A 27382-nucleotide genomic window follows, 5' to 3' on the forward strand; every position below is an offset into this window, starting at 1 on the left:
AGGCAAACAGGGTTAAGTGAGTTTCTATATACAGATTCAAATTCAGGAAGATGAGTCTTCTTGATTCCAAACTCTCATCCTCTGCACCACTTAGTTGCCCATATTGTGATAATACTATGCTGAAAAAAAGAATGAAAGGGGTAGAGAGCCTAGATTCAAATTATGGCTCCACTACTTAATGCCTTTGTGAACTTAGGTAAGTCACTAAAGTTCCTCCTTCTTCAGTTTCCTCATCTATAAAATGGGAGAGACAGACTAAACAGATTCTGAAGTGGCTTTTAAGTATAGATTGATGATCCTACTAGTATTACTTTTACAACATATCATTTGTCAATAAGTGTTTGTAGGTTGGCCCAGGAACATAATCTCTATTTATTACATTTATACTATGGGAAGCTATGTTTCAAATTCCAAAGATATGACTTACAAATGAACTTTTAGAGCATAACTCATTGCTAGTTTGAGGGATGCCTGAATTACTGTTAGCTTGTTTACAGTAATCAATATCCCTTAAAACAAGAAAACATCTTCCTTTCTATTTCTAGCCTGCTCCCCAGACCTAAGTCCTTGCTGCCTCACACATGGATTATTATGTTGCTCTCTTAATTTGTTTTTCCGCATCTAATTCTATGGCCTTGTAGACCCCCAGATCATCTCTCCCCCCTCCATCTGCTCAGTGCTACCAGATTAATCTTGGTATTGTCATCAATTTGCCGATGAGACCAATCTGATTAAAACCCATTATTGGCTCCACTAGTCCAGGATAGAACTTATTTTTTAGCCTAGAATTCCAAGACTGCTACCATCTGGCCCTAATCTATCTTTCCAGCTTTATCTCAGCTACTTCCTTACATTAGCCTTCTCATTTAACAAAACTGCTGTACACACTGTCTCCTGGATATGCTGAAGACATTCCTATCTTAGGTTTATTCACATCATTCCTTCTTCTCACAAGGTCTTTGTTGATGCTGGGACTTGGGCAGCAATAGGGTGAATCAAACTGTTGATGTCTAGGGCCATAGACTAGCAAGAGAAACTGCAAGGGGGAAAGTAATTTGAGGAGAGTAATGTTGGGATGGGGGATGAAACTGAGACAGCTGGCTTATCAAGAGATTTAGGTAGGAAGTAAAAGATGGAGGTTTGTGATGGATACCAGATGGGTATCTGGCAGATGAGTCAAGCATCGGGGTAAGGGATAGTGATAGGCAAGCAGTGAAGGTTTAGATAAGCAGGCAGAATCCAAACTCTTACAAATGAGAGAGAACTTGGAGATTGTCCCATTCCTTTTTTATGTGCATGTATACACACATATATATTTTACATACGCATAAATACACATATGAATATACACACATGTAGAAACAAAACATATGTGTGCATATATGCAGGTTTGTATATGCAATAAATACATACATACATAAACTGATTCCCAGAAAGCAGAAATAATTTGCCCAGCATCACAAAGGTAGTAAATTGCAAAATTAGGATTCAAATTTAAGTCTGAGAGCAGGTAGCTGTCTCATTAGGATATGGTTGGTGGCAAGAAAAAATAGGGATCCAAACAAGAAGCTGACTAGTATCATATCTTGCTGGAAGCAGGGAGAAAGCAGACCAAATAGTCTGGTATTCAGGGACAAGACTACAGATCTAAGAAGCTGGACAACAACTACCCAAACTCCAAACAGCAGAGTTTGTCTTTTTGTGGTTTAAATTCAGATGAGTGAAAATGCCAGTTGATCGGTTCATTATTTCATCTGTTGAGCTGATGGGGGAATTAATTCTAAGTAATGAAACCGAACTACAACAGCATAGACATCAATTAAAAAGACAACGATCAGTAGTTTAAACCACAGATGTATACATGAACAAAAGGCAAATCAATGCACTAATTAAAGACAGTGAATCAAAGTGAGCTTTATGGGAATCTTGACATTTGCTTTTCTGTGATTCTTATTTTAATTTTCTCCCTATAATTTAGTTTTAATCTAAGTTATAAATATGGAATCAGGGTATCTGCAGTAAGTATAGAAGAAGCCTAAACTTCTTTTCAGGGAGTGGAGGAGTGTAATGATGGTGACCATAAGAAACAAGGCTCCAGTTCTAAGCAACAGGTGTTAGAAACAGCTGCGGCATTGAGAATCAGCTCTAGAGGGAGGATTTTAGACAGCTGCAGCTAAATTTGCCAGCCAGAAACAGAGGTTCTAGTCCTGATTCTACTGCAGAAGACTTGTGTGTCCAAGAGTAAGATGCTTTCCACATCGAAAAACAAAAGATATATATGGGATTATAGGATTGAAACTGACAGCTGGACATGATCTTGGTAACTAGTCTAATTTCCTCCTTTTACAGAAGAGGAAATTTAGGCATAAGGGTCTTGGTGAAGTTCACATAGGACTGAACTTGGATTTGAATCTAGTTCTCTGACTTCCATTATCCACTCTACTGTGCCTAACTGACTCTCTCTAACTCTAAATATTTGTAGATTAAAGATTTTCATTATAGAACGCACACAAGGATAGAAGAAAGAAAAATAGATTTGGAGTTAAAGTATTTAGGTTCAAATCTCAGTGAACATATCAAATGGAAGTTCATGAGCTATAAATTGTTTTTTTTTCTTTTTTGAACAGATGAAGACATTGAACTGGAATTGTTTTTCTGGGGGACTCACATGTAAGAGGTTGGTATACATATATGACACTGAAATTATGTTAAAATGTGAGTGATTTTTACATAAATAACTTGAAGACTTATTAATGTTATTGAAATCAGACATTAAAGAGGTGGACTCAATACATACCTACATTTAAAAATGGAAATACTAAGCAAGGTTCAAATCATACTATCTTCATTTTCTTTCTTTTAAAAAAATTACCTCCTCCATAGTTATAGAATATGATTTTCTTTCTACATGGCAATTGGAAAGAAATTTTCATGAAAGATAAAAAGAAAACAAAAAAAAATTCTGTCAAGGAATATTTGGGTTCAAACTTTATAATACTGTCTCCTACCTAGTGGTATAGTGTTAACTTGCCTTGTTGCCATTCTTAGTCCTGTAATATCATCCTAAACTGTCTGCCTGTTCAAATCTTATTCATGATCAAAGTTCAAATTTAAATGTCCTTTTCTATTCAGAAGCATTCCCTACTCTGCCAATCAGAAAAAACTTCACTTGCTTTGAAACGAACATACCTTAAAAAAAGTACCTATCTTGTTCTTGTTAATACAATACACAAATAATTATTAGTTAACAATTGATAATACCAAATATAAACAGTGAATAGGATATACAAATATTTCTTGGTATAAATGGTTCCCTCCAAGATCTGAAGCTTCTTGGAAGAAGGAGCTATCTTTTTTTTTTTTTTTCATTTCCCTAAAACCTCGCAGAAGACATTGCACAGAGTTGGCGCCTAAGAAAATGTTAGCTGAATTTGCTGTTAAAAAAAAAACAGCTTTGTAAGTCAGAATATTATTGTTATAATTGAGATTATTACACTTTTATGAAATATCTGTTTTTCAGATGAAATGGATCTATTTAGGCTTGAAAATTTAGATATAATAGGCTCTAGTGAGACTACCTTAATTATAGACCTATTCTGTGAATGACCTTAAATGTGATATTTACATATTAATGTTACAAGATTAGGAAAACTATAATAAATTTATTTTATTTATTACAATTTATTATAAATTTTATAATAAATTTATTTAAGATTCTCTGGAAAAACAGGAATATTGCAGTTGAGTAGTTGAAAGAATACTGTAATTTGCCTTATAATTCCTTACTCTTCTGGATTACTTTTTTAATATAAACATGACCCATAAAAACTTGAGACAAAAGAGTACTTACATCTTGAAATAATCTGACAGGTTAGATTAAGAGAACTAATTATTTTTCTATTATGTTAATAACCAATTAGTTAAAATACTAATTTTAAAGTGTTTTTTCCCCTTTATTTCCTCATTCAGAGACCAACTTCTGTGGAGCAGTCAGTCCCTGAAGGACACTGCTGATAGATGAGATTGCTCAAATCCTTTGAATATATACTTTGTAATCTTGGGTGGCATTCCACCCAACTAGAAGACCTTACTTCTGTTTAGATGGCAAACAGAATCTAATTTAGGTGAATTCTTGCCCTTAAGAAATAAGCCCATGTCATTTTATCTTTTTATTGGAGTTTAGGGTAACCCAGCTTATGAAGAGAAAAACCAATTAGCAAAATCTGTGTAGAGCTGGATTCCTGTGTCCAGATTGTTGGAGGCAGCTGAGTCTCATGATCAAGCCACATTCTAGAAATTGAATATTTTTAGCTTTACCTCCTCATTAATATCCTCCCTCATTACTTGTTCACCAGTTAAGGTTGATTTTCACCTACCAAGGGTACTTCCTTTTCCAAATGTATTTAAGCATTTAGTGATTTCCATGGTTTTATCTTTACTTACTGAAAGAGACCACTGACCATCAATTTATTAATTATCACTAACCTAATTATTAATTATCCAGAAACTCTGTCTCTTGGGCTTTTCATTTGCTTCAAGATTAATGTTTGAACGTGATAGACATCAAGGAATAAAAGAAAGAGATCTCACCTTCCATACTATATTTTTCTGAAGGATGTGTTCAGGAGAGAGATAAAACAGCCTGACTGTTTTAAGTAGAGTTTGCTGGAAGAATTTCTTCACTCATTTTTCTCGGTTTTTCTCCTTAAATATGTAACAAGATGCAATGTACTTATTTTCAAAAAGAGATATATTGCTCTCCTGGACTACCCATTTTGTTCTTTTCTTCTAAATACTTTTTTTTTGACTAAACAGAGAATAGTTCACACATCAGACATTCCTGTTAAGTTCAGCACATCTGAAGTACCATACTCATTTTGGGTGCCACACTTGAAAAGCACTGACAAACTGAACTGTATCCAAACAGAGGAGTGTGGGAAACATCTCATAAAAGAACAGTTGAAGAAATGGGGCATGTTTAGCTTGAAAAGTTAAGGAACACATGACAATTATTTTCAAATATATGAAGGTTTGTCTTCTGGGAAATGGAGAAAACATTTCTAAGCACGTCTAAAAGGCAGAATTGAGAGGGTTGGGTTTTTCATGATTCAGTAGAAACACAAGTGTTAAAGAATTTTAGAATCACTGTTGTGAATATGTGACCATCAAAATGAGGGAGAGTAAAAGAGATTTTATAAAGAATAGTAGCTGATTAAAGGCCAGACAAATCAGTTGTTATTTTACTTGTATTTTAATTATACTGTTATAAGGGGATGAACCAAGATGGCAGATTAGAGGCAGCAATTCAGTTGAACTCTCGATATTCCCCTCCAAACAATTTTAAAATAATATCTCTAATCAAATTTACAGTCAACAAAAGATCAAAGTGAGACATTTGTCCACCCCAAGATTAGAGAATCTGCAGGAAAGCAAGGGGTGGAGACCTATCAGAAGGGCACACATGTGGTGGCAAGTAACAGCAGCTACAGCAACAGCTCCAGGAGCTCTAAACCCAGAGACGGAGGGGCTCAGACAATCAGCCACAAAGAGATTACAGAAGGCTGCTCAGATTAGCGAACGATACAGAGTTCACAATGGCTAAGGGTGACTCCAAAAAACCAAAGGGCAAGATGTCTGCTTATGCCTACTTTGAGGAAAGTTGCCACATAGAGTAGAAGAAGAAGAATTCAGAAGTTCCACTTAATTTTGCAGTTTTCTAAAAAGTGCTCTGAAGTTATTGATGAGATGGGAAATTTTGATATGATACAATAATATGATAAAGAAGTAAAAGACTATAGACCAGTAAAAGGTATCAAAAAGAAGGATCCTAACACACCTTCTAATAAAGCAGCCAAATTGAAAAAGAAATGCAAGAAGGATATAACAGATTATAAGTCAAAAGGAAAATTCAATGGAGCAAAAAGGCAGGAAAAGGTAGAAAAAGCAGACGAGGAGGATGAAGATGATAATGAATGAAGCCATACCATGTTGTCTCCATGTGAATACCTTACAGTAGGGGAAACACTTTAAATGAAACCCCTCTCCTTTATAATGGTGTCAATTGGCCTCATTAGGTTTCATTGGCTTCTGATTATGTAGCTTTTGAAGTGTTCCTAGATATACATTGTACCTGATTTACATGAAGTAGTCTTGGGCATCTCAGAGCACCCAGAAAACTTATCAAAGTTGTATGTGTTTCTAAACATTTTTAAAAATGAAAAGGCATTCTCATGTTCTCCTCAACTTTGTGTACTTTTTAATAGCCAGTTTCTTTGATAACAGCCTAATTTCTCAAATATATAATTAGGTCAAATTTATACAAATAAGAGCCATTCCCTACCTGTTAAATGGTTAAATGATATGAACAGGCAGTTTTCAGACCAAGAAATAAAGACTATCTATAGGCATGTGAAAAAATGCTCTAAATCACTACTGATTAGAGAAATGCAAACTAAAACAATTCCAGGGTACCACCTCATTCCTATTAGAAATGACTAACACTAGAAGGAATGAGGGAAAATAAATACAAAAATGAGCTATTTTGCAGTACTGAACTAGTGCAACCATTTTGTTGGAACTGTATCCAAGTAAATATAAAATCATGGATCCTTTGATCATGTCAAAGCAACACCACTGCTATGATGTCTATATCCTAAAGAGATCAAAGAAAAAGGAAAAAAGACTTATATGCACCAAAATGTTTATAGAAGCTCTTTTAATGGTAGCAAAGAATTGGAAATTGAGGCGATGTCCATCAATGAGAGAATGGCTAAACAATTTGTGGGTTATGACCATGGATGGAATACTATTGAGTTATAAGAAATTATGGGGAAGGTGGGAGATCAGAAAAACATGGCCAGACCTATATGAATTGATTCAAAGTGAAATGAAAAGAACCAGATCATTGTGCATGATAACAGCAACATTGTATTTCATGATAAACTATTTAAGACTTGCCTATTCTGATTAATACAGTGATCCAAGACAATTTCAAAGGACTCATTTTGAAAAAATGCTCTCTACTTCCAGAGAAATTGGAATGCAAATCAGAATGCAAATTAAAGTACAGTTCTCTCACTTTTTGTCACATGACTAATATGGGAAAACATATTGCAGGCTTTCATATGTATAATTAATATGTTGCTTATTTTCTGAGTGGGTGAGGGAGGAAGTGGGATGAAGGGTGAGAATTTGGAACTAGCATTTAAAAAGAAAATAATGTTAAAATAACTAAATAATAAATTTTAAAACTCAATATGGCTGTTGTGGGAACCAATTTAACTTTTCCTTACAACATCACAAAGTTTACAAAATGCCATTAAAAAAACAGGGGAAATGTTTTTGTGAAGGAACTTTCTATTTAGTTGTTTTCAATTCAATATCACAAACATTTATTTCATCCCTATCATGTTCCAGGCACTATTAGGTACCAGAGATATAAAGATAAAAAAATTAAACTATTCCTGCCTTTTAGGAAGTTTTCATTCTTCTGTATGTAGTAGATAAGATAGATAAACCTAAAATATATAAAAATTACTATAAAATCATTTCAAGAGGAAAAAAGGACTAACAATGAGAATGGAGCAAAAATAGAATCAGAAGTTTGGCATATAAGATGGTTATCATTTAAAATAATAAACATTTCTTATATCTGGGTATAGTACTATGGCTTCTAACACAATCATCATTTGGCTGATGTTAATAAAGCATATATTATGAGGCATAGCTACAAAAATATAGCCTTTGGAATGTATCTCCCATAGGCATTGGTTTGTAATAGCATCTTTTTTGGAGAGAGAGAAGTGAGTTGGGTAATGAACCTCTGGGTGTTGGAATCTGTGGAAGTTTCTTCTTCCAAAGGAGATCAGTCACTCTTCTGTTTTATTGACCTGGGGGTTTGCCAGAGGCACCAACAGGTTAAAAGTGACTTGCTCATGATAGAAAGGATGTGTCATAGACAGGATCTTACTGAATCCAAAGTTGGTCCTCTATCCTCTATTTCTGAACATTAATATGTCATGACCTAATCCTGCCATAATGTCACAAAGCCCTACATGATATCATCCTTTGGATCAAGCATTTAAAACACTGTTCCAATGAAAATGTCATGTTATTTCACCTGTAATACTTTGTGGAACTGTTTAACAACATTAGTTGGTGCATGTCTTTATTTAAGTACTTGGAAGAATATTAAAAAGAATATAAAAAAGTGTAAAAACCTTTTATCAACCTCTAGTCTTTTCTCATTCTAATTAATCCAAAAGACTCCTGAAAAAATTAATTTTTATTGCAATGTGTTTTCTCCTACATGATGCCTTTCATTCATGGTTTCACTTCCTAGCATATTTAGACTGTTCCCAGTCTTCAAAGTAATTTTCCTAACTGTTCTCGTCTACATCACCTCTCTTCTTGTCCACCTACTCCTCTGGTTTGAGTCAAGCACATCTGATCTCAGTCTCTTTGGCATCCATTGATTCCAGGATCTAACAACTTTTTCCATGCTTCATTCCAATCTAATTCAATTCAAAAGGCATTTATTAAACTGAAACTCTTTTCCTAGCACCATGCTAGGCAATGTGTGGTACAGAAAAGAAGCAGAAAATATAAAACCCTACTCTCAGGGCTCCTACAATTCAGTTGTGAAGATAAAAAAAGTATATACATAAAACAAATTGAAAATACAAGGTACCAGAAAAGTAAAGGCTCATATAGCTGAGCTTTGCTAAGCTAACTTAAAAGTAAGAGACAGCCATTTAATGTCTTGGTGAAGAATACCCAATTAAGAATTAGAGAATGAAACTTTTAATCCTTCATCTGCCACTGGGATGCAATTTGTCTAATTTCTATAGGTCTTCATTGAGTTATTTTTAAAATAAAGGAGTTGAACCAGGTTCAAGAAACATTTATTCAGTGCTTGCTGCATTCTAGAATAGCATTATAGATACAAACCTATTAAATGTTAGAGTCCAAGACCCCCTTTTTATAGATGAGGAAACTAAAGATAATCAACTTCACTAGGGTCACACAACTAGTGTTTGAATTTAGGTCTTCATAACTTTAAACAGAAGCTTTTTTAAATTGTGAGTCATGACTCCATATAGGATTGCATTACTGAATGAATGTCATGAAATTATGAATTATTATCAGCAAATGTTTGATCTGTATAGCTATTTTTTATTTCTACATACCCAGAATCACAAAAAAATTTCTTTGGTGAAAAGAGGTTGAGAGGGTAAAAAAATTTAAGAAGTTCTCCTCTATGTAGTATACCACTTTATAGTAAAATTTAATTTTAAAAAATAGTCATAAAGCTAGAAGAAATCCTAATTCTCTTATTTTAAAAGTGAAGAAACTGAAGCTTAGAAAGCTAACATTACTAGCTTAATGTCACACAGTAAGTTAGTTGGTGGCACACAAGAATATATTCAAATCTACTGTCCTTTTTTTGGTGGTCTTTCCACTATACTATGTTTAATCCCATACTAGCCTTGTAGCTGTTCTTCAAACATGATGCTCTCTCTTCCATCTCTGTGCCTTTGCTTTGGAAATTATTCATGCCTCAAATGCTCTCCTGGGTCATTGCCACTTTCTGGATTCTGTGCTTTCCGTCATGATTCGAATGAAGTGTGACCAACTATAGGAGGCATTTTCCAGTTCCTCTAGCTACACTTTTCAATTCAAAGTTAATTTGTGTCTATTTTGAAAGTGCATTGAATATACCACTCTACATATACCATGTCTATCATACCTGAATGGGGGCAGGGACCATTTCACCTTTGTCTTTATGTCTTCAGTTCTTGTTTAGTAGAATATATAAGGGACACTTAATAAGCACTTGCACTGGCAGGGCATACATTGTGAGCTGCATCCTCCTCTCTGGAGCCCACACTCCCTTTTCTTTGGACCTTGGCCACCACTGCCTTTTAGTGGACCTTCTAGACTGGCTCAAGGACTTTTATCACTAACTCAAAATCTGCTGCCTCTGACTCACATCCCTCATTTCCGCCGTAATCTAATAGTCCCATCCATCTTTCTCACATCTCTGTTTCTTACTTACTTCTCCCTTACTCATTCCTGTTCCTTTTTTTTTTTTTTTTTTTGGCATATTCTTGAGACTTACGGAATTAAAGAGAAAAGTTATTTTACTCCTCTAGCAGTGACACAGATCCTTTTCAGGCTATTATCAGAACAAATAGGGCTGACCCAAAACTACCCAGTGGGATAAGAGGTCATATTCTCCATTTACTATATAGAAATAATGTCCCTGCCACAGGTCCTAAAGGCAATTCCTAAAGACAAGCTCCATTAAAACTCCAGAAAATGACCAAGCTGTCTCTCACTCATATGAGGAGTTCATCCAAAAGCTCTATTTGGATTAGGTTACAAGCAGAAATAGAATGCAAATCTGTCTGGAAGATAAGTGAAAGGAAGAACCTTGAACTGAGAATAGGCTAGACGTGTGTGTGTGTGTGTGTGTGTGTGTGTGTGTGTGTAAAATCAATAGGCTCACTCAAGTCAAAGAAGTATCTTACTCTGAAATTAGCATACTATTCCCATGTTATTTTCATATATCTTAATTATAGTACCTGAAAGAAAGCAGTTTCTGCTTCATTCAAGGAGGCTAGCCTGCTCACATAGTGACTTCCTATGAGAAATAATCTAGCCTGTCAAAACGAGAGAAATATTCCTAAGAATAGTATCCCAAAGTAAGAAAAGGGAGGCTATGGGTGATGACAGTAAAGACAGGAAGCCTTCCATGCTGCCAACACTGGTTAAAATGAAATTCCACTACAAAGAAAAATATTTGCATTCCCGATGGAGTTAGTTATAACAGGATTTGACCTGTACATTACTTAGACAAATTCACTCATGCTTTTCAGCAGCTGGAAACAATGAAATTATCATTTTGAAAGCAATGAAAACTATGGGACTCATTATTGGAAGACTGCTGGAATGAAGACTGAAATAATTCTATAAATTGACATTGGATATGGTACTGGCCATCTATGCCAATCCAATGTAAAAAAAAAAAACTCTGTATCTTTGCCTTAATAATACTGATCAGGAGACTCAATGTACTTTCTTTTTTCTAATCAGTTAGGCAAAATGAATAAATATTGTATTTTCTTTTAATTATATGGTCTATCCATCCACATTTTATATCATGCATAGATTGTACTATACCACATAGATGACTCTTATATATTTCTGAAATATTATCCTACTGTGGGATTTTGTATACTGATTATTCCATTGCTAATTAAAGTAGCTAAATTCTTTTCTTGAATGATGAGTCACTTCCCACATTGTCCTTCTTATGACCCTCTTCTTACTTCTTGCTAGTTCCTAGCTTCAAGACACCTGACTTATACATCCCTAGTTTGAATTCCCCTTCCTTCTTTCAGTCTTTGAAAATTTTGCTCCTTCTTCAAGGATTCACTTAAAGTTCCATTTCTTCTATATATTCCCTAGACTATCAATCAAGAAGTCCTACTAATACTTCTATTTGTTGATAGTTGCAAGAGTGAATCTCACCTATCACTAGATTGAGAGCCATAGAGTAGTGTCACTGTCTTGAAATTTTTCTGTATCCTCCAGAGTCACTAAGAAGAGTAATTGTGTGATAAAGAAGAAGAATTAAAACTGACTACCACCATTTTACCCATTTTGAATTTTTCCTGGAATGTGTTATACTTTGAGAAAACCCAATCTTTTAAGATAGTCCCATATGCCTGCAGTCTTGTTACTTATTCAAGGCAACATGCTTTTAAAGATCTACTATGTTCAAAGTACTGTACTAGTAGTCTAGGCACTGAAGATTATAAAGACTTTTTTTTAAATGAAGTAGTCCATATTGTTAGTAGGTCTTCAGCACCAGCCTCAACTGACATCTCTTCTGCAAAAATGTGAAAGAATCGTTTATCTTAAAACATTCTGCTTATAGAGTTGCCTCCTGGATACAAGCATCTATGACCAGGGTTGGTTTCTTCCCATTTTTATCTTTTCTCTAGGGGCTCTCCCAGGAAGAGGCTGATTTGAAAGTTCACCTCCAAGCTGTTTTCTTAACGGTCAGCTACAATGAAACACAGCCAACAGTAGAGAGGAGGTGTGTTAGTCACTTAGTTTCAATAAAAGTTCTCACTCAGATATTATGAGCATGAATTCCTGTCCAGTTATAAGTAACTAGAGTGAGAATATATGCCTTTGTTTTTTTCCTCTAAATAGATTTATGAGGGATGATGGGCTAAATATCATAACTACTATTTTACAATCCCAGCAAACTGATTCCAATTTTGTTAAGCATGTCAAGGATTGCGTTACATTTTACTGTGTTCTGTACTTTGCTATGATCGATAGACATAATATATATCAGAATTGACAGTATTTGACTTTTCTGTAGGCTGTTAGAAAGAATTGATAGGGTAGATAGTTAAGTATTCTGAGTGAGTTCAGCTTATTCCCTGCCAAGTATGTCACTCAAGGACTTCCTGACAAATTTAAATATATATTTGTGAGAGAAGAACAATCAACTGGTAGTTATAAAAAGTCTTTGACTCTCTTCGCCTTGACAGAAGCACTGTCTTTCATTGCTTCTCCCTCCCCACTTCACAACTGTAATCATGAAATTAAAAGATTCCTTAGAAAGAAAGCCATGGCAAATCTGGACAGCACAGCAAAAAGCAGAGCCATCAGCTTGCCAATAAAGTCTTTATATTCAAGCTATGTTTTTTCCAGGAGCAATGCATGGCTTGTGAGAACTGAACTCTAAGGAAAGCTAAGTACTGTAGAATTAGTTCTTTCAAACTGTGCTGGAAAAGACTTTTAAGAATACTTTGGGCAGCAAAGAAATCAAATCAGTCAATAATTAAAGAAATTAATTCAAGCTATTCATTGGAAGGTCAAATACTGAAACTGAAGCTCAAATACTTTGGCCACATAATGAGAAGATAGGAATCATTAGAAAAGACCCTGAGCTGTAAAAGATCAAAAGCTAAAGGAAAAGGGAATAATAGAGGATGAGATGGATAAATAATGTCATAAAAACATCAAACATCAACTTCAACAGACTTTGAGAAAAATTGGAGGACAGAAGGGTCTAGAATAGTCCATGGTATCACAAAGAGTTGGAACATGACTCAACAACTGAACAAAACAACAATAAAAGAGGGAATGGATTCCTGCCATGTAGGCTAGTCATTATACATTCATGGAAATGGAAGATGAAGTATCATATGTGAGGAATAGAGACAGAAAGACAGTTCAGCTAAATTGCAGAGGGTAGGAGGGAAAATAAAATCCAAGGAATCCAGATAGGTTAGACCCAGGTTATGTAGAATTTTAAAAGCTTTTTCCCTATTAAAATAAAAGCTCCTTAAGGCCAGAGACTATCTCATTTTTATATTTATATCTCCAGTCTTTAACACAGTCTTTGGCACAAAGTAAGAATTTAATAAATTATTTCTTTTTCAATTTCTTTTGTCCTTTTATTGTCTTTTTACCTTTCTCCTTTCCTTCCTTCTCTCCTTCATTTCTTTCTTGCTTTCATTTTTTTTCAAGATAGCTATTACAGGTCCATTGCATTTTCTTTTCTCCAAGCAATATATCTATATATCTTTAACCAATATTCATATGATATAAGCTGGAGACGCTTCACCATCCTAGTTGTCATTTTAAAAACACTCTTCAGTTTATCAGTATCTTTCCTGAAATGGGCACCCAGAGTTCAAATCAATATTCCATAATGGGTCTGACCAGCGAATAGTAAAATGGAACTATCATCTCCCTAAGCCCAAACAGTAAATCTTGGAATTAATACATCATAACATTATATTAGCTTTCCTAGCTGCCATTATTAGACTTTTGGGGTCCCCAATCTTATGCTTGTAAAACTGATTTTTCACTCAAGTGAAATGATTTACCCAATTAAGTTTCATTTAATTAAATTCAGCTCAATGTTCTATCTAATCTGGCAAAATCATTTTGAATACTGATCCTGTTGTTCAATCAGCATATTAGCTATTCTTTCAAGCTTTGTGTCACTTACAAATTTGATAAGCATGATAAAATCTGTTCTTTATTCCAAGTCACTGCTAAAAATGTCTAATATACATCTCTAGGACACTCTAATGAAACCTCTTTACAAGTTGTCATTGAACCAATGATCACTGCTCTTTGAGTCCATTCATTTAAAAAGCTATTAATCCACCAAACTACCTTATCAGCATGTCCTATCAGAGCACCACGAGAGATTGCAACATGATTTGTTAAAATCGAGATTAAAATATAGTTATATAATTTCCCCTAGTTGTCTTGTTAAAAAGGAAATCCAAAATTAATCCATTATAACCTTTTTTTTTTAAACTAGAAACAGGATTTTGATTACTATTCTTTTAACAGGTTAAAAAAACAAATGCAACAATGCTCCTTCCAATGTTCTTTAAGCAGAATTAGGTATCATCATTTGGGATCACCTTTAGGTAAAATTAGTATCAATCGCCATCCAATCCTGAATTCAAGTAATACAGTGCACACAGAACTCTTCCACGATATAAGGCACAAGAGCATGATCACAAGTAGCAAATATAACACAACAAACAAACAAAAAAATCAGAATAAAATTTCATGAAACCCATTTACAGATAATGAGTATGATCCATTTCCCAGAAGTACAAGTCATATACACATAACTGCACTGTTACAGTCTATACACAGCAAGAGCTTAGTTATTTCCAATTATAATATACTTCTTGATGAAGCCATCTCAGCCCAATGTGATCACCACTTGTTTTATATTAAGACCTAAGCTTCAAAGTGATCTTTTCATCTTTGACTTTCCCAGGCCACCTGTCTGACCTCTTTATGTACCTAATCTTTTTTTAGGTTTTATTGCAGATTATCTGTTTACATATCTCAGCTTCTTACTGGATTATAAATTTCTTCAGGACACTATTTATTCTTCAGTCATTTCAGCTATTCTAACTCTCTGTGACCCCAATTAGGGATTTCAAGGCAAAGAATTTGGAATGGTTTGTCATTTCCTTATCCAGCTTATCTTACAGAGGAGAGAACTGAAGTAAAGCTAGTTAAGTGACTTTCCCAGAGTCACACAGTATCTGAGGCCAGAAAGAAGATAAGTCTTTCTGATTTCATGCCCTGCACTATATCTATTGTGCAATCTAGCTGCCTTGAGTACACTGCAATGGTCACTATATAAATGCTTATACAATTCTCCCCATCTCCCTTTAACTGGTCAAAATATACTGAAGAGCTATAACCAGTCCTAACTGGTTACCACATTTTATGATAGTCAATCTAGAGCAGTTTTTCCCAGTGTAAACTGCTGTGTTGACTGGTGAGTTTTATATCAGAGATCAGTCTACTCATGTCAATCTCAGTATAGCAATTTAGAGAATGGGAAGTGGGTGCCAGGGATAAAAGGGATCAGGGTAGGAGAGAAGCAGCATGCAGGAAAAAGAAATCACCATGTTTTTAGAGCAACAGATTTTTGAGAAGCATAGGCATTTGATAGGGAAAAAAAGATGGATAGATAACTAGGAAATATTAGTATAAATTTAGGAGGTATTTGGAAAATAACTAAGCTAAAACAAAACCAAAATAATAACAACAAAACCAGCCAGAGTTCAGAGGCCTTCTTATTGGTCATCTTGAAGGATGAATTTAAGGTCATTAAATTAAATATTTCACTCATTTTTAATAAGCTCTTGAAAACCTTAGTTTTGCTTCCACAAATTAACACATACAAACAATATCAGATGTTTATATCACACCTCAAACTGAGAGACAGAATAAAATAATGGACAGAGATCCAACCTCAGAGGCAGAAAGAAAGCTCTAACTGGGTGGCCTTGTACCAATCTCAATCTCTCTGCATCTTAGGAAACTTTCTAAGACTGATCATCAGAGAAGTGCTGAACCACATCTGGGGAGAATTCTTTCATTTGCAAGTTCCTCATACCAAGAAAATCCTGTGTCCAGTTCCCAACCTGCTGACTGATTAAATACATAAAATAAAAATGTATTAAGTAGACATGATTAATTTTTGATTAATGAATGAATATTCCTTTAAAGAGGCTGTTCTGGTAATGGTTTTATATTTACTAATGCCTTAAAAGGCAGCATTGTAGCAAAGTGGAGGAAGCACTAAATTAAGAGTATCAGAAAAATCTAGGCTCTAAGGTGCTAACACAAACTGGGTAACCTTGGACAAAGCATTGAAGCTTTCTGGGTCTTCATGTCTTTAGCTATAAAAAAGAGAATAAGGCCTATTTCATAATATCATGGTGATGAGTATGGGTGAATGTCAAAATGCCTTGAAGATTGTAAATGTGCAGGATTTGGAGTCAGGAAGACCTATGTTTCAATTCTATCTTATATACTAGCTATATAGTCCTGGGCAAATTACTAAGTCTTACTGAGTCTCCTTTTCTGTATCTGTAAAATGAGGATGATAATATTAACTACCTCACATGTAATTGTTATGAAGAGAAATGCGTGTAAAGTTCTTTGCAAACCTTAAAATGCCATATAAATGTCAGTGCTCATTATTACAAATAATAATAAAAGTATTATACTTTTATTAAGTAGACTATAAAGTATCTTTCTAGTCTTTAATATAGTTCCATTTTTCTTTAGAAGAATTAAGAGTTAGTTGGATCACACAATTGTGAAACTTCATCTAAAATTTCTTGCATGTGGTACATACAGTCAAAAAGGAAAAAAAAAACAACCCGAAAAGTTAGCAGTAAGTAAAGCCAGAAAATTCACATAGATTTGAAGAAAAGAAATCTAGGTCAGGCATGCTTCTGTGTATTTTAAGGTCTACAGGGAATTCAATACAATGAGCTACTTTATTTTAAGGTATTTTTTTTTAAAGCACAGATGTTACACAGGTGACTCAGCTATGCATGCAAGAGCCATTTCCCACTTTGCTTCTTATTCCTCCTTTTCCCACTCTCTATTCACAAGCTATATAGTTGCTCTGGGGGCCACAGAACAAATACCCTTCAAATAGGCATTTGAGATGAAGCTATTTCACTAGCACTAACTTCTGGAACATGATTTATCTTTAAGAATGTGGAAGTGTATAATTTTTAAAAAACAAATAGCATTCTCTAAACTAGGATGTCTTAAGTAAATCCGGAAACCAGGGTAACATCGTCCCATGTGAAAAGAGTAAGATGTTTTATAAACAAGCTTTTGTTAGTAGTATGTTTATAATTCAGTAAAGAAACACTGGCCACACAGCTTTGCACTTATGGAGAGCCTAACACCATGAAACTAATGGTTTGTGTCCAGCAGGTGGCTTGCACATCTGTTCTTACACAATCTGCAACTCTAATACTTTGTCTTTATCCTTTCCAGCCAAAAGGTTACTAGGCTTTTCCACCTGAACTCACAACATACCAAGCCAGTGAGCAGTGTTCAAGGCAAGACTTAAGAGTCAGAATAAGCAGATGGAAAATTAATTAGGTCAACACATCTCTATGGGATGCAATACTGATACCAACTTAACCCCCTTTCTTTCCTTCAATAAATGTTTCTTTTGGTAATACCCATATGTAATGTAATATATAATGCCATCTACATACTCTTTCTCTAAATCTCCAGACATCCTTAATGCATTCATGGTGATGCTTCAGTGCAGTGAGAGCCAAGATCAGTTAGTTAATAAACATTGAGAGTTTGATTTCTCTCACGATTACCCAATTGCTCTTCCTAAAGCACAGGTCTAATTTTCTTTTTAAGAAGTTTCAGTGATTCTTTTTAAAAAGAAAAAATATAAACTCCTCTGTTTGGTATATAAAACTCTTTTCAATCTGGCTCCAATCTATTATTTTCTGGCCTGATTTCATATTCTCTTCCTTTAGCCAAACAGGATTACCTCATGGGCCTCTTTACTATGCCCAATGGATCATCCCATTTCCAGTCTCCACACTTTTGCCCAGATTGTTGCCTCCTACCTGCTACCTCTTGGAATATCTATCTCCCTAAAAGGGAGTTCAAGTATCACCTTCTATAGAAAGTGTTTTCTGAGCCCTTGAATTGTTAAAGCTCTCTTCTGAAATTACCTCATATTTGGCTTTGCCTATATGTATTTACTTATATATATGTATATATTGTTTTCCTTTAATAGCATATAAGTTCCTCAAAAAGGGGGGCTGTTTCCCTTTTTTTTTTGCCTTTGTATCCTTAGCTTAGTAGATGCTTACACACTTAATGAATTGAACTTCATGGTTCTCTAGTTCTCTTTAACATGCTGGCCCTGAGGGCTCATGCCATCTGCACAAAAATAATATTGGATTATAAATTCTCTTTTAAAGTCTTTTATGTCATTTTCAAGATGTTTAAGAACTCTCAAGAAGAGCACCCCTATTATGATGGGAGCACCACTAAGAATACACTATTAGAACTGGGAAGATGGATGTGATATATCAGAGGAAATCAGTCAGACCACTGAACTATGAACTCCTTTTGGTCCTGGTATGAAAAGACTCTTTGAAGTTTAGGCTATTTTAAACTGAGGTCGTCTCATGAGTTCAAATCTGCTCAGATCATAGGGGCACTACATGGCACAGTAGATAGAATGCCTAGTCATTTTCCTGAGTTCAAATCTGACCTCAGACAACTTAACTGTGTGATCCTAGATAAATCACTTAATCCTCAGTACCTCAGTTGAGCTGGAAAAAGAAATGGCAAACCAGTCCATTATCTTTGCTAAGAAAATCCCAAGTGTGGTTATGAAGAATTGGATACAAGTAAAAAATAATCAAACAACAACAATAGCAGATCATCCCCAGAGAAAAGGTGGGTGAGGTTATATTAAAGAAGTTCCTAATTATGTGTGGTCTGATATAATTCTAGAGCTAATTCTGGATAGAGCAAACATAGAGAGTCATAATCTCTTTGTAATGAATTTTCAAAGGGAATGATAGGGAGGGCATTGACATTCCTTTAGTTAGCAAAGTGTTGAACTTGGGGGCATGAAGAGGTAGGTTTAAATCCCATTTCAGACACTTTTTATTAGCTGTGTGATCTTAAGTAAAATATTTATGATCTCTGAACCTGTGTCCTTATTTTAAAAAAAAAGAAGGAAGTGAAAAGCAAATTGTTATAAGGTTCAAAAGAGATTGTATAATGCTTTGCAAATCTTAAAACACTAAAAAATCAATTGTTCTGATCAATGAAGGTAAGCAACATCTTCCAAAAAGGGTTCAAAGGTAGGGAAAGGAGTGAAAACTTATAAGCCAAGCTTTAAGCAGGTTTAAAGTTTAAGATATAGTGAGCCCCGTAGGAGCATAAAACATGGCTAAAGTCAACTTTACTATCTAATAAAGAAAAGAATCAATTAAAAAAAAGAAACTAGGTTAAAAGAATTCTATTTAGTTCCTCCTAGAGAATTAACAATAAAAAAAGCTTTCCTCTGAGAGCAGCAAGGTAAGCAAAGTGAAACTTTTTACCCTTCAGACTAGCCCTTTGCTTCTTAGAGAAGGAAGCAAAACATTCTTCTTATTCTCTCTGAGGACTAGTAAAAGACCTTATCCTGGATTTAACACACATCTACATTATAGGGAGATCAAGGTTTTCAGCCTTTTCCAGCAAAGATGATTAGGGAGATAAGGGACAGGGCTTGAAATTGATTTCTTGCACTTCCATCTGACAAACTGAATAATGCAGCATCCTCTTATGGTAAAGCATTGCCTCTTATGTGTAAAGAAACAATGGAGTGAATACTGGGGATTTGGGGAAAGGCAGCACTAATCAAGGAGTGCTCTTTGTTTGAATGGCAAAAGCAAGATTGGACAACTGAAGTTTTCAATTCTAGATCAGAAGAAAAGTGTTAGGAAGAGGATAAGCAAAGTAGGTATACCACTTGTGATGAGGTGAGGGTTTATAAATCACCTTATTTTTAGTTCAGAAAAAGTAGGTGTGAATTTCAGCTCAGCCTCTAATTACCAACGGACCCTGGAAAGTCATTTTACTAAATCTAAATTTACTAACCCCTCTATAGCTAAATCTTAGGAGATCCATAATTTTCTTTCCCTTGCTACCCTTCTCATAAAAAGACTCAATTTCTTCCTCTCTACCCCACTGAATAATCCCAGAAATTTTCTCCATATTCTAGCTTTTGCAGCCTTTCTGCCATAACTAGATTCCACTTGATGAAGGCTCTGCTTCCTGGAAACTCCAATGATCAGAATAGCTAAGCTGTCAGTTTAATTTACCTCTTCCAAAGCCACAATCTAAACATTATTCAGATGTTTTCAGTCGTCACCATTTACTGCTCATGTAGCGTGGCTGTGAGCTCATGGAACACAATCATCAGCTCATAACTTTAAAGGAATTAAAGGTAATGCATACTGGGTTGGAGTCTTGTTTTTTCTTTCAAATCAAATCCAGTTGTGGTTTTTTCTATTTAGGTTTTAGTATTTATTTAACTTTCCTCCCACCAGGAAAGAAAGGAAAAGGCAAAGAGATTAGGAAAAGGAAAGCCAAGTAATTTGATGAAAAATAAACTTCAAGGAACAAACAAGTTAATCAATATGATTAGTTTTAGGAAGATGAGTGATAGCTTTGTGCAGAATAGCTTGAAAGAAGGCAAGGAGTGGAGAGGACAAAAAGAATGGTGTGAAAACTTAAAATGATTCCATAGGATGATGTGTCAAAAGAACAAGGTTAATTAGTATGCACAGGAGAGTACTTGGAAAACTTGGGAGAAATAACAAGGGGAGGTATTATCTGTCCCTTACTATTTAAACAATTGTCAGGAGAGAATCTCTTCTGGAGGAGGCACCAAAGGAGAGCCCTGAAGGAAGTTCATGAGATCGAGGGGAGGAGGGAGAACAGAGCAAACTTGGAGGAAGTGGGAATGGAGAAGGTACATTTAAAAATAAAAGGAACACTTTGCAATGCAGGAATGATCACTAGGACAGCAGCTGAAAAGTAGTTTTAGAGGAATCAGGCATGGAAAAGATCTTTGTATGTAGGCAAATCAGAAACTACCTTTAATCTAAAAAGCAGAGCTTAAGTCAGAACTTACAACTCATTTACTTATCATTTTTCAAACATCATTAAGACTGCCTATTTTCAACATTTCTGCTTTCTCTTAAATGATTCAAACTTTGGATTTATTGATAATCCTATGATCTAAGTAATCATATAACTTTTGTACTTGGTTAGTTAGATGATTCAAAAAGAATTCTTATTTATGTAACATGTAAACATGTAAAATATGTAGGTTTATTATATATATATATATATGCATATATACATATATACAAATAGATGATAGTCAATCACAAACATTTAATAAGTGTGCTAAGCTCTGAGAATATAAAAAGAGGCAAAAGATAGTCTCTGTCCTCAAGGAGTTCACAGACTGACAGGATATAAGCAAACAAAAATGTACAGAGAAGATTTGTACAGAATAATTAGAAAATAACTAAGAGAAGAAAGGTGCCAGAATTAATAGGGATTGAGAAAAGCTCTTGAATTTTAGTTGGTAGTTTTAAAAATCCAAGGAAGACAGGAGGTAGAAATGAAGGGGGAAACCATTATAGACATGGAGGGACAGAGACAAGCAGACAATTCTCAGAGCTGAGAGATTGTTGAGGTTCGAAAGGAGACCCCAAGAGGTTGGAGTGGCAGACTGGTGTCCTGAAGTATATCAAAATAATTTGCAAGTTTGCACCCATCTCCAAGTCTAGGGGCAAAGTTTATTGTAATTGTAACTTCAATTGAAGTAAGTTAAGTAACAAAAGGATTTAGCAAAGAACCTGGATTAAGTAGTAAAGACTGAGATTCTGTTCTCCATGTCACTATTATGATAATTTTTATGACACTGAGGTAGAACTGAGGAGTGGTCTATTCACTATTGTCTTAGGAATTTGATTATCACTGACCAGCAGATTATCTATCAGACCACCAAAGTTTGTAGGACTATCCTAGGACCAGAAGACTTTAGAATAATTGACCAACAGATTGTTAGAACAATAGCACTCTAAGGTCAGGGAACAGATAGGGAGATAAATGGTAGATAGATAGATAGATATGAAGCGGGAGGGAACTGTTTCCTTTACTGAAGTTGTGTTCCCTTTAAGAAACTATATTTCCTTTTGATTTGTGATCCCTTTTGGGGTCTCAGCTCCTCTTCGGGAAGGCATATCCCCCCAGATAAATTATCTTTCAGGCCTGCCAGAGCCTTTGATTCAATTAGAAATCCTAGTCAAAAAGCATCCATTTGAAGTGTTGTTAATTCTAATAGGAGATCCAGGTTGAAAACTGATATGAATCTAAGCCTGGGAACCTTGGCTCCTGAAGCCCCAAAACTCCTTTAAAAAGGGCAGTATCTGGATTTGCTCTTTGCAAAAGAGGCCCAAACAACTTACTAGGACCCTTTTGCCTGCTGAGAAAGCATTCTCAGTGTCAAATTCCATTTCCCTAAGAGGTCTTTGCCACTATAGAAGTCAGTCCCTTAGCAAACTGATTTGTATCCAGCAATAAACTTTCATTTTGCAACTAACAATTAGGGAATAAGTGAATTCTTTCACTTTTAAACCTGTGGCCAATTAAAGGGGATATCTAACAGCTCTCTTATTGCCACTAACCTCATGACTACCAGGAATTGAGGGGATTCAAACCACATCAGATAGATAGATAGATAGATAGATAAGAGACAAATAGGAAGTTATGTGATAGATGAGCAGATAGGAAGATAGCTGATAGATAAAGAGATAGATAAATCAGCAGAGTGGAAACTAATTCGCCCCTGAGCTAGTTTTAGAAAGTTTATTTGCCCATGGCCATACAAAAAACAAAAGGACAAGAATCCTTTTTTTTCTGACTTTTCTGACTTCAAGACTAAGGCTTTATTCACTATGCCAAAATGACTCAAAATGTCTCTGTGTATATATGTATAAATGTATATAAAATATATACTTATATACTATGTATCTTTTCTAAACAAATATAATTAGTCTAAAAATACATGCTGGAGATACTGCATAGGGTACTTCAGGTCCCATTTAAGAATTAACTATTTATTTCCATAATATTGCATTAACCTTAAAGCCCATTACTCCTTGGTAAAGTGAGAAAATTAAGTTGCTTTTTTTTTTAATTCAGTCTGCAAAACTGGGGATTCATATATATATACAGATGTACACACCTCTACACACACCATACATCTCCATACTCCCTGACACACACAAAAGTTGTGTCTCATACAATACAGCCTGACACAGCCATCTATACTTAAATGTATCACATAATAATACTTTACATCAGAAAAGCCATTGCTTTTCTGAACTACCTATAGTTTCTAAAACATCTATTTTAAGTTCATTTCCCTGCCCTACTCCCCTTAGTATCTGTAATTTCTCACAGACTTGTGGAGTTTTGTATTTCTCAGAAAGAGAAATTCTCCCTCATGATCCACTAAGCTAAAATCACCAGAGACTTTAGACCTTGTCCTGAAGTTTTCTTCCAAAGTGTATGAAAATTGTTTTTCAATCACCTCTTATTAGCTTAGAAACCAGAAGTACCAACTCTTTCCCATCTGACAAAAGTACCACAAGGCAAATAATGAAGAAAGTTATTATGGACAAAATCAAGAATGCTTCAGGCTGGTGAGATGAGGGCTCTCACATCCCACACCTGAGTAAGCAGTCTTGCCTGCCTTGGACAGCTTCACAAAGAGATTCTGCTCTTGGTTTACTTTAGATAAAGATCTACATGAGAGAGGAGGTAGGAATTCCTGAACTAGAATCAGGGTCAGAAAGGATATGAGATGACTTAGTTGGGATCTCTCCCCTCTCTCCCTCTGGTCATCAGTGGGTCACCATTTGAGGGAAAGCAGAACTTTGGATAAATGGACTTACTTTTCACTGAGATCTCCAACAGGATGACTTTGGCTGAGTTTGAAGCTAGGAGCTGGTTGGTTACAGGGACTAGTAGGAGCTGATAAAGTGCTTTTAACACTCTGAACTGAGTGTCTCCGGCTCCTTCTTCGATTTAATCCCCGATGTTCACTTGAACCCAGACTAGCCCTTCGCCGGTCTTTCCGTCCATTGGGAGGAGGTTCAGCATTCTCATCACCATCTTCATGCCTCAAAGTCATCTAAAGAAGAAAAAAAAAGGGAAAGACATCAATTCAAAGTCATTGCTGAGATTTTTGAAAGGAATGTGGAATACAATAGCAGTGGCAAATACATGGTGAATATTGCTCGGCAATGCTCCTGAGTGCAGCCAGAAGCAGAAGTAAAATATAAGTGGACAATATTCAACAATATAAATAAAAATACATTAGAACATAGGTAATATTAATATTTATCAAATGCATCCTACAGGAATCCTTGTTATATTTTTAATGACCTCCTTTTCTATTGAAGGTGATTCCACTGACTTGTGGGATAAAGCAGCAGTCTCACACTTAAGAAAATTGGATTTGAATCTTGACTGACATTTAATAACTTTGAATCTGAGTTTCCTTACATATAAAATGGGAATAATAATACTTGCCTGCCTCATAGGGGTCTTGTGAGGAGAGAACTTTGTAAAACTTAAAGGTTTATTATTAAGTTTTCTTATTGGCCCTAAATATTTTATTTTGACTAGAAGGTATCTGATATTCAAAATATTTCCACCCAGTCTATAGCAGTAAGTTTTACTTCTTTGCTAGTTAAAAAGTTACATAGATATCTAATATTTCAGTAAAGAATATTCTTTGGAGCCTGATAACTAGGATCTTTGTCTGCATAACTTTCTTAAATTTTGCTTCATTTAAGTTCTCATTTTCTCTATCGATAGACTTTACCCTGACTCAACAATTTTTAAGTTCTTCTTATATCTTCATATAGAACACCTGGGAAACCCATCAATTCTTTTATCACAAAGAACTAGATTTAAGACAAACTGAAAAAAAATTAACCAAACAACAGAACTAAGATTATCATCTTAATTTTCATCAATTGCAATAGTATTAGTGGAATAGAAACTGTAGAAATGTATAAAGTAACTCTCACTTCCAAAGCTAAATAGATATATTTTCTCTTGTCCGGAGACCATGCACCTGATCACCATGCACAGTACTTAACCTGGAACATACCAGAATGAAGAAGTCATTACAAAAAGCCATATCTTTTTACTTCCTCTTTAAATTTAATATTATCTGCTTGGAAGATTGCCAGATATTAGAGAATGAACTCTATAGTGTCTAAATAATTGAAACTTCCCCCCTATTCCCTATTCAGCCACTTGGCAAAGTATGTGATTTGGAGCAAATTATTTAACACTTTTATCCCTCAGGCAACTCCTAAAGATTTACTGAAACCATATTTGAACTCAGGCCTTTCAGACCCTAGGGCCAGAGTTCTTTCCACTATGGTGTCTTGCTACAGTGAAGTTGAGATGAGAAGTGAAGGACTATGGAAAAGCAAGAGTCTGGCTTCAACATAAGTACATATAGCTTCTTGTTTGTCTTTTTTCCACATAGGTGGGTCAGGCTCTCCAAAGTGGAAGGTGTTCACACATTAGTAGTTCCTTATAAGGATAATATCTCAGATCCTATAGATTTGAGAAATCATAAATTAACAATGCAAACTAATCCCTTAGAAATTCTAACTCAATTTGATAGTTTCCTAACGATTAAATTATCTAAGAATCATCAGTTGTTATGATGATTTCAGAACATACCACCAGACTTGTTAATGAAATTTAAGATTGTTTCTATAAGGGAATCTGAATTGGAAAAACTATTTCCTTATTGGACATAATAGCAGAAACAACTTCTTAAACTAAAGAGGGAAAAACCCCAAGCAAACTCATCATAACTCAGTTAATTTTGAATGCAACTCCTTGGATAAGTCTATGCTAAGATCCATTTATGTCTCTAATTGCCTATTAGAATAGTTAGAGAATAGAAACAAAGGGTTAAGGAAGATTATTTAAATTATTATTTATTATTATTATTGTCATAATTTGGAAAAAAATTAATGCTCTAAAGTATAAATAATTGCTGGCATTCCATATACATATTCTTTAAAGAGACACTTCCTCATTAATTCCATACTGTAGTAGGTAGATAGGTAGATAGTCTCAAAAATAAGGTTGAAGAAAAAAAAAAAGTCTATCTTTTATTTTGTCTTGATGAAGGCTTCCAGAAAGCCAAAACAAAAAACCTAACACAAACAAACTTGACAAAATTATCAAATGAATTTTAGTTGAAGTCAAACAAAGATTTGTTAGATTATATATTTTTGTATGTATATATATACATGTAGGTGTATATATATATATATACATATATATATATCACCAAATAAATTTAGATTATAATAGGCACTAATGGTAGGATTTGGACTTGGGCATAGGGACAATAATAAGTACAATTTGGGATCAGTGTTAGGAGTTGTTAGTTTTGATAAGGAAGGTAAAGTAAGGAAAGAGAAGGAAAAGGAGAAATAAGAAAATATGTTTTTACATAGAAGCCAAATTCTTATTTGCACAGTCCTTTCTTCACTACTCATTTCAGTCTTAGACCTTTAGGCAATGTAATGTGGTGGTGTAATTGATAGAGAACTAGGCTTGGAGTCATGAAGACAAGAATTTAAATCTGGCCTTAGACACTTACTATGTGATCTTGGGCAAATCACTTAATCACTGTTTCCTCACTTTCCTGAACTGAAAAGTGAGGATAATAAAAGCACCCATCTAACAAGATTGTAATCAAATGAAATAACATTTGTAAAACACTTAGCATGTGGTAGGCACCTGACAAATGTTAAGTATTATTTTTTGTATTATCCTCCCTTTGTATCTTTGTTTTGAAAACTTATCCCAAATTTTTCCCTACTTGTGGAGATTTCTACAATTACACTATTCCGTCCATACTTTGTCCATTTATAAAGGATCTTCTTTTGGGGAGGAGGGAAGAGGAAGTTTAGTGAGCTATGAGTAGTGTATTTATGCCAATATCTGGAAAAGAGTTTCTCCTAATCTGGGAAGTGACCATTTATTCACTTTGGGAAGATCTATTCCTAGAGACCCTCTACTTTCTCATATTCTATAAATTATCAATGTTTTCAGAGAGTTTTTCTGTCCAAATGCTTTCCTGACATTCTAATTTGGAATACTAAGATATTATATCCATGGTATGGCCTTTTCTTCCTATCAATCACTGATGTTGATGGGCAGCTAGTTGACACAATGGATAGAGTACTGGGGCCTGGAGTTGGGAAGATCCATATTCAAATCTATTCTCGGACATTTAATAGCTATGTGACTTTGGACTAGTCATTTAACCTTTTCTTCTTTAGTTTCCTCATCTGTGAAATGAACTGAGAAGGAAATAGCAAACACTCCAGTA

The 27382-nt window shown here is 34.9% G+C and overlaps 1 protein-coding gene and 1 pseudogene across 8 annotated transcripts in view; one reads left to right on the plus strand and one right to left on the minus strand.

The window, feature by feature from the left end:
• The window catches only part of FHOD3 (formin homology 2 domain containing 3), a 638119-nt gene that overhangs the window by 168365 nt on the left and 442372 nt on the right, over window positions 1-27382 (minus strand). For all 8 annotated transcript variants that reach the window (XM_031946054.1, XM_031946051.1, XM_031946049.1 and 5 more), the window contains exon 10: window positions 23898-24136. In XM_031946054.1, the coding sequence (XP_031801914.1) occupies window positions 23898-24136 (239 nt within the window). The remainder of the gene's footprint in view (window positions 1-23897; window positions 24137-27382) is intronic.
• Window positions 5587-6332, plus strand: LOC111718987 (annotated as a pseudogene).

The sequence above is a fragment of the Sarcophilus harrisii genome, chromosome 1 (genome assembly GCF_902635505.1).
Source record: "Sarcophilus harrisii chromosome 1, mSarHar1.11, whole genome shotgun sequence".
NCBI lineage: Eukaryota > Metazoa > Chordata > Mammalia > Dasyuromorphia > Dasyuridae > Sarcophilus > Sarcophilus harrisii.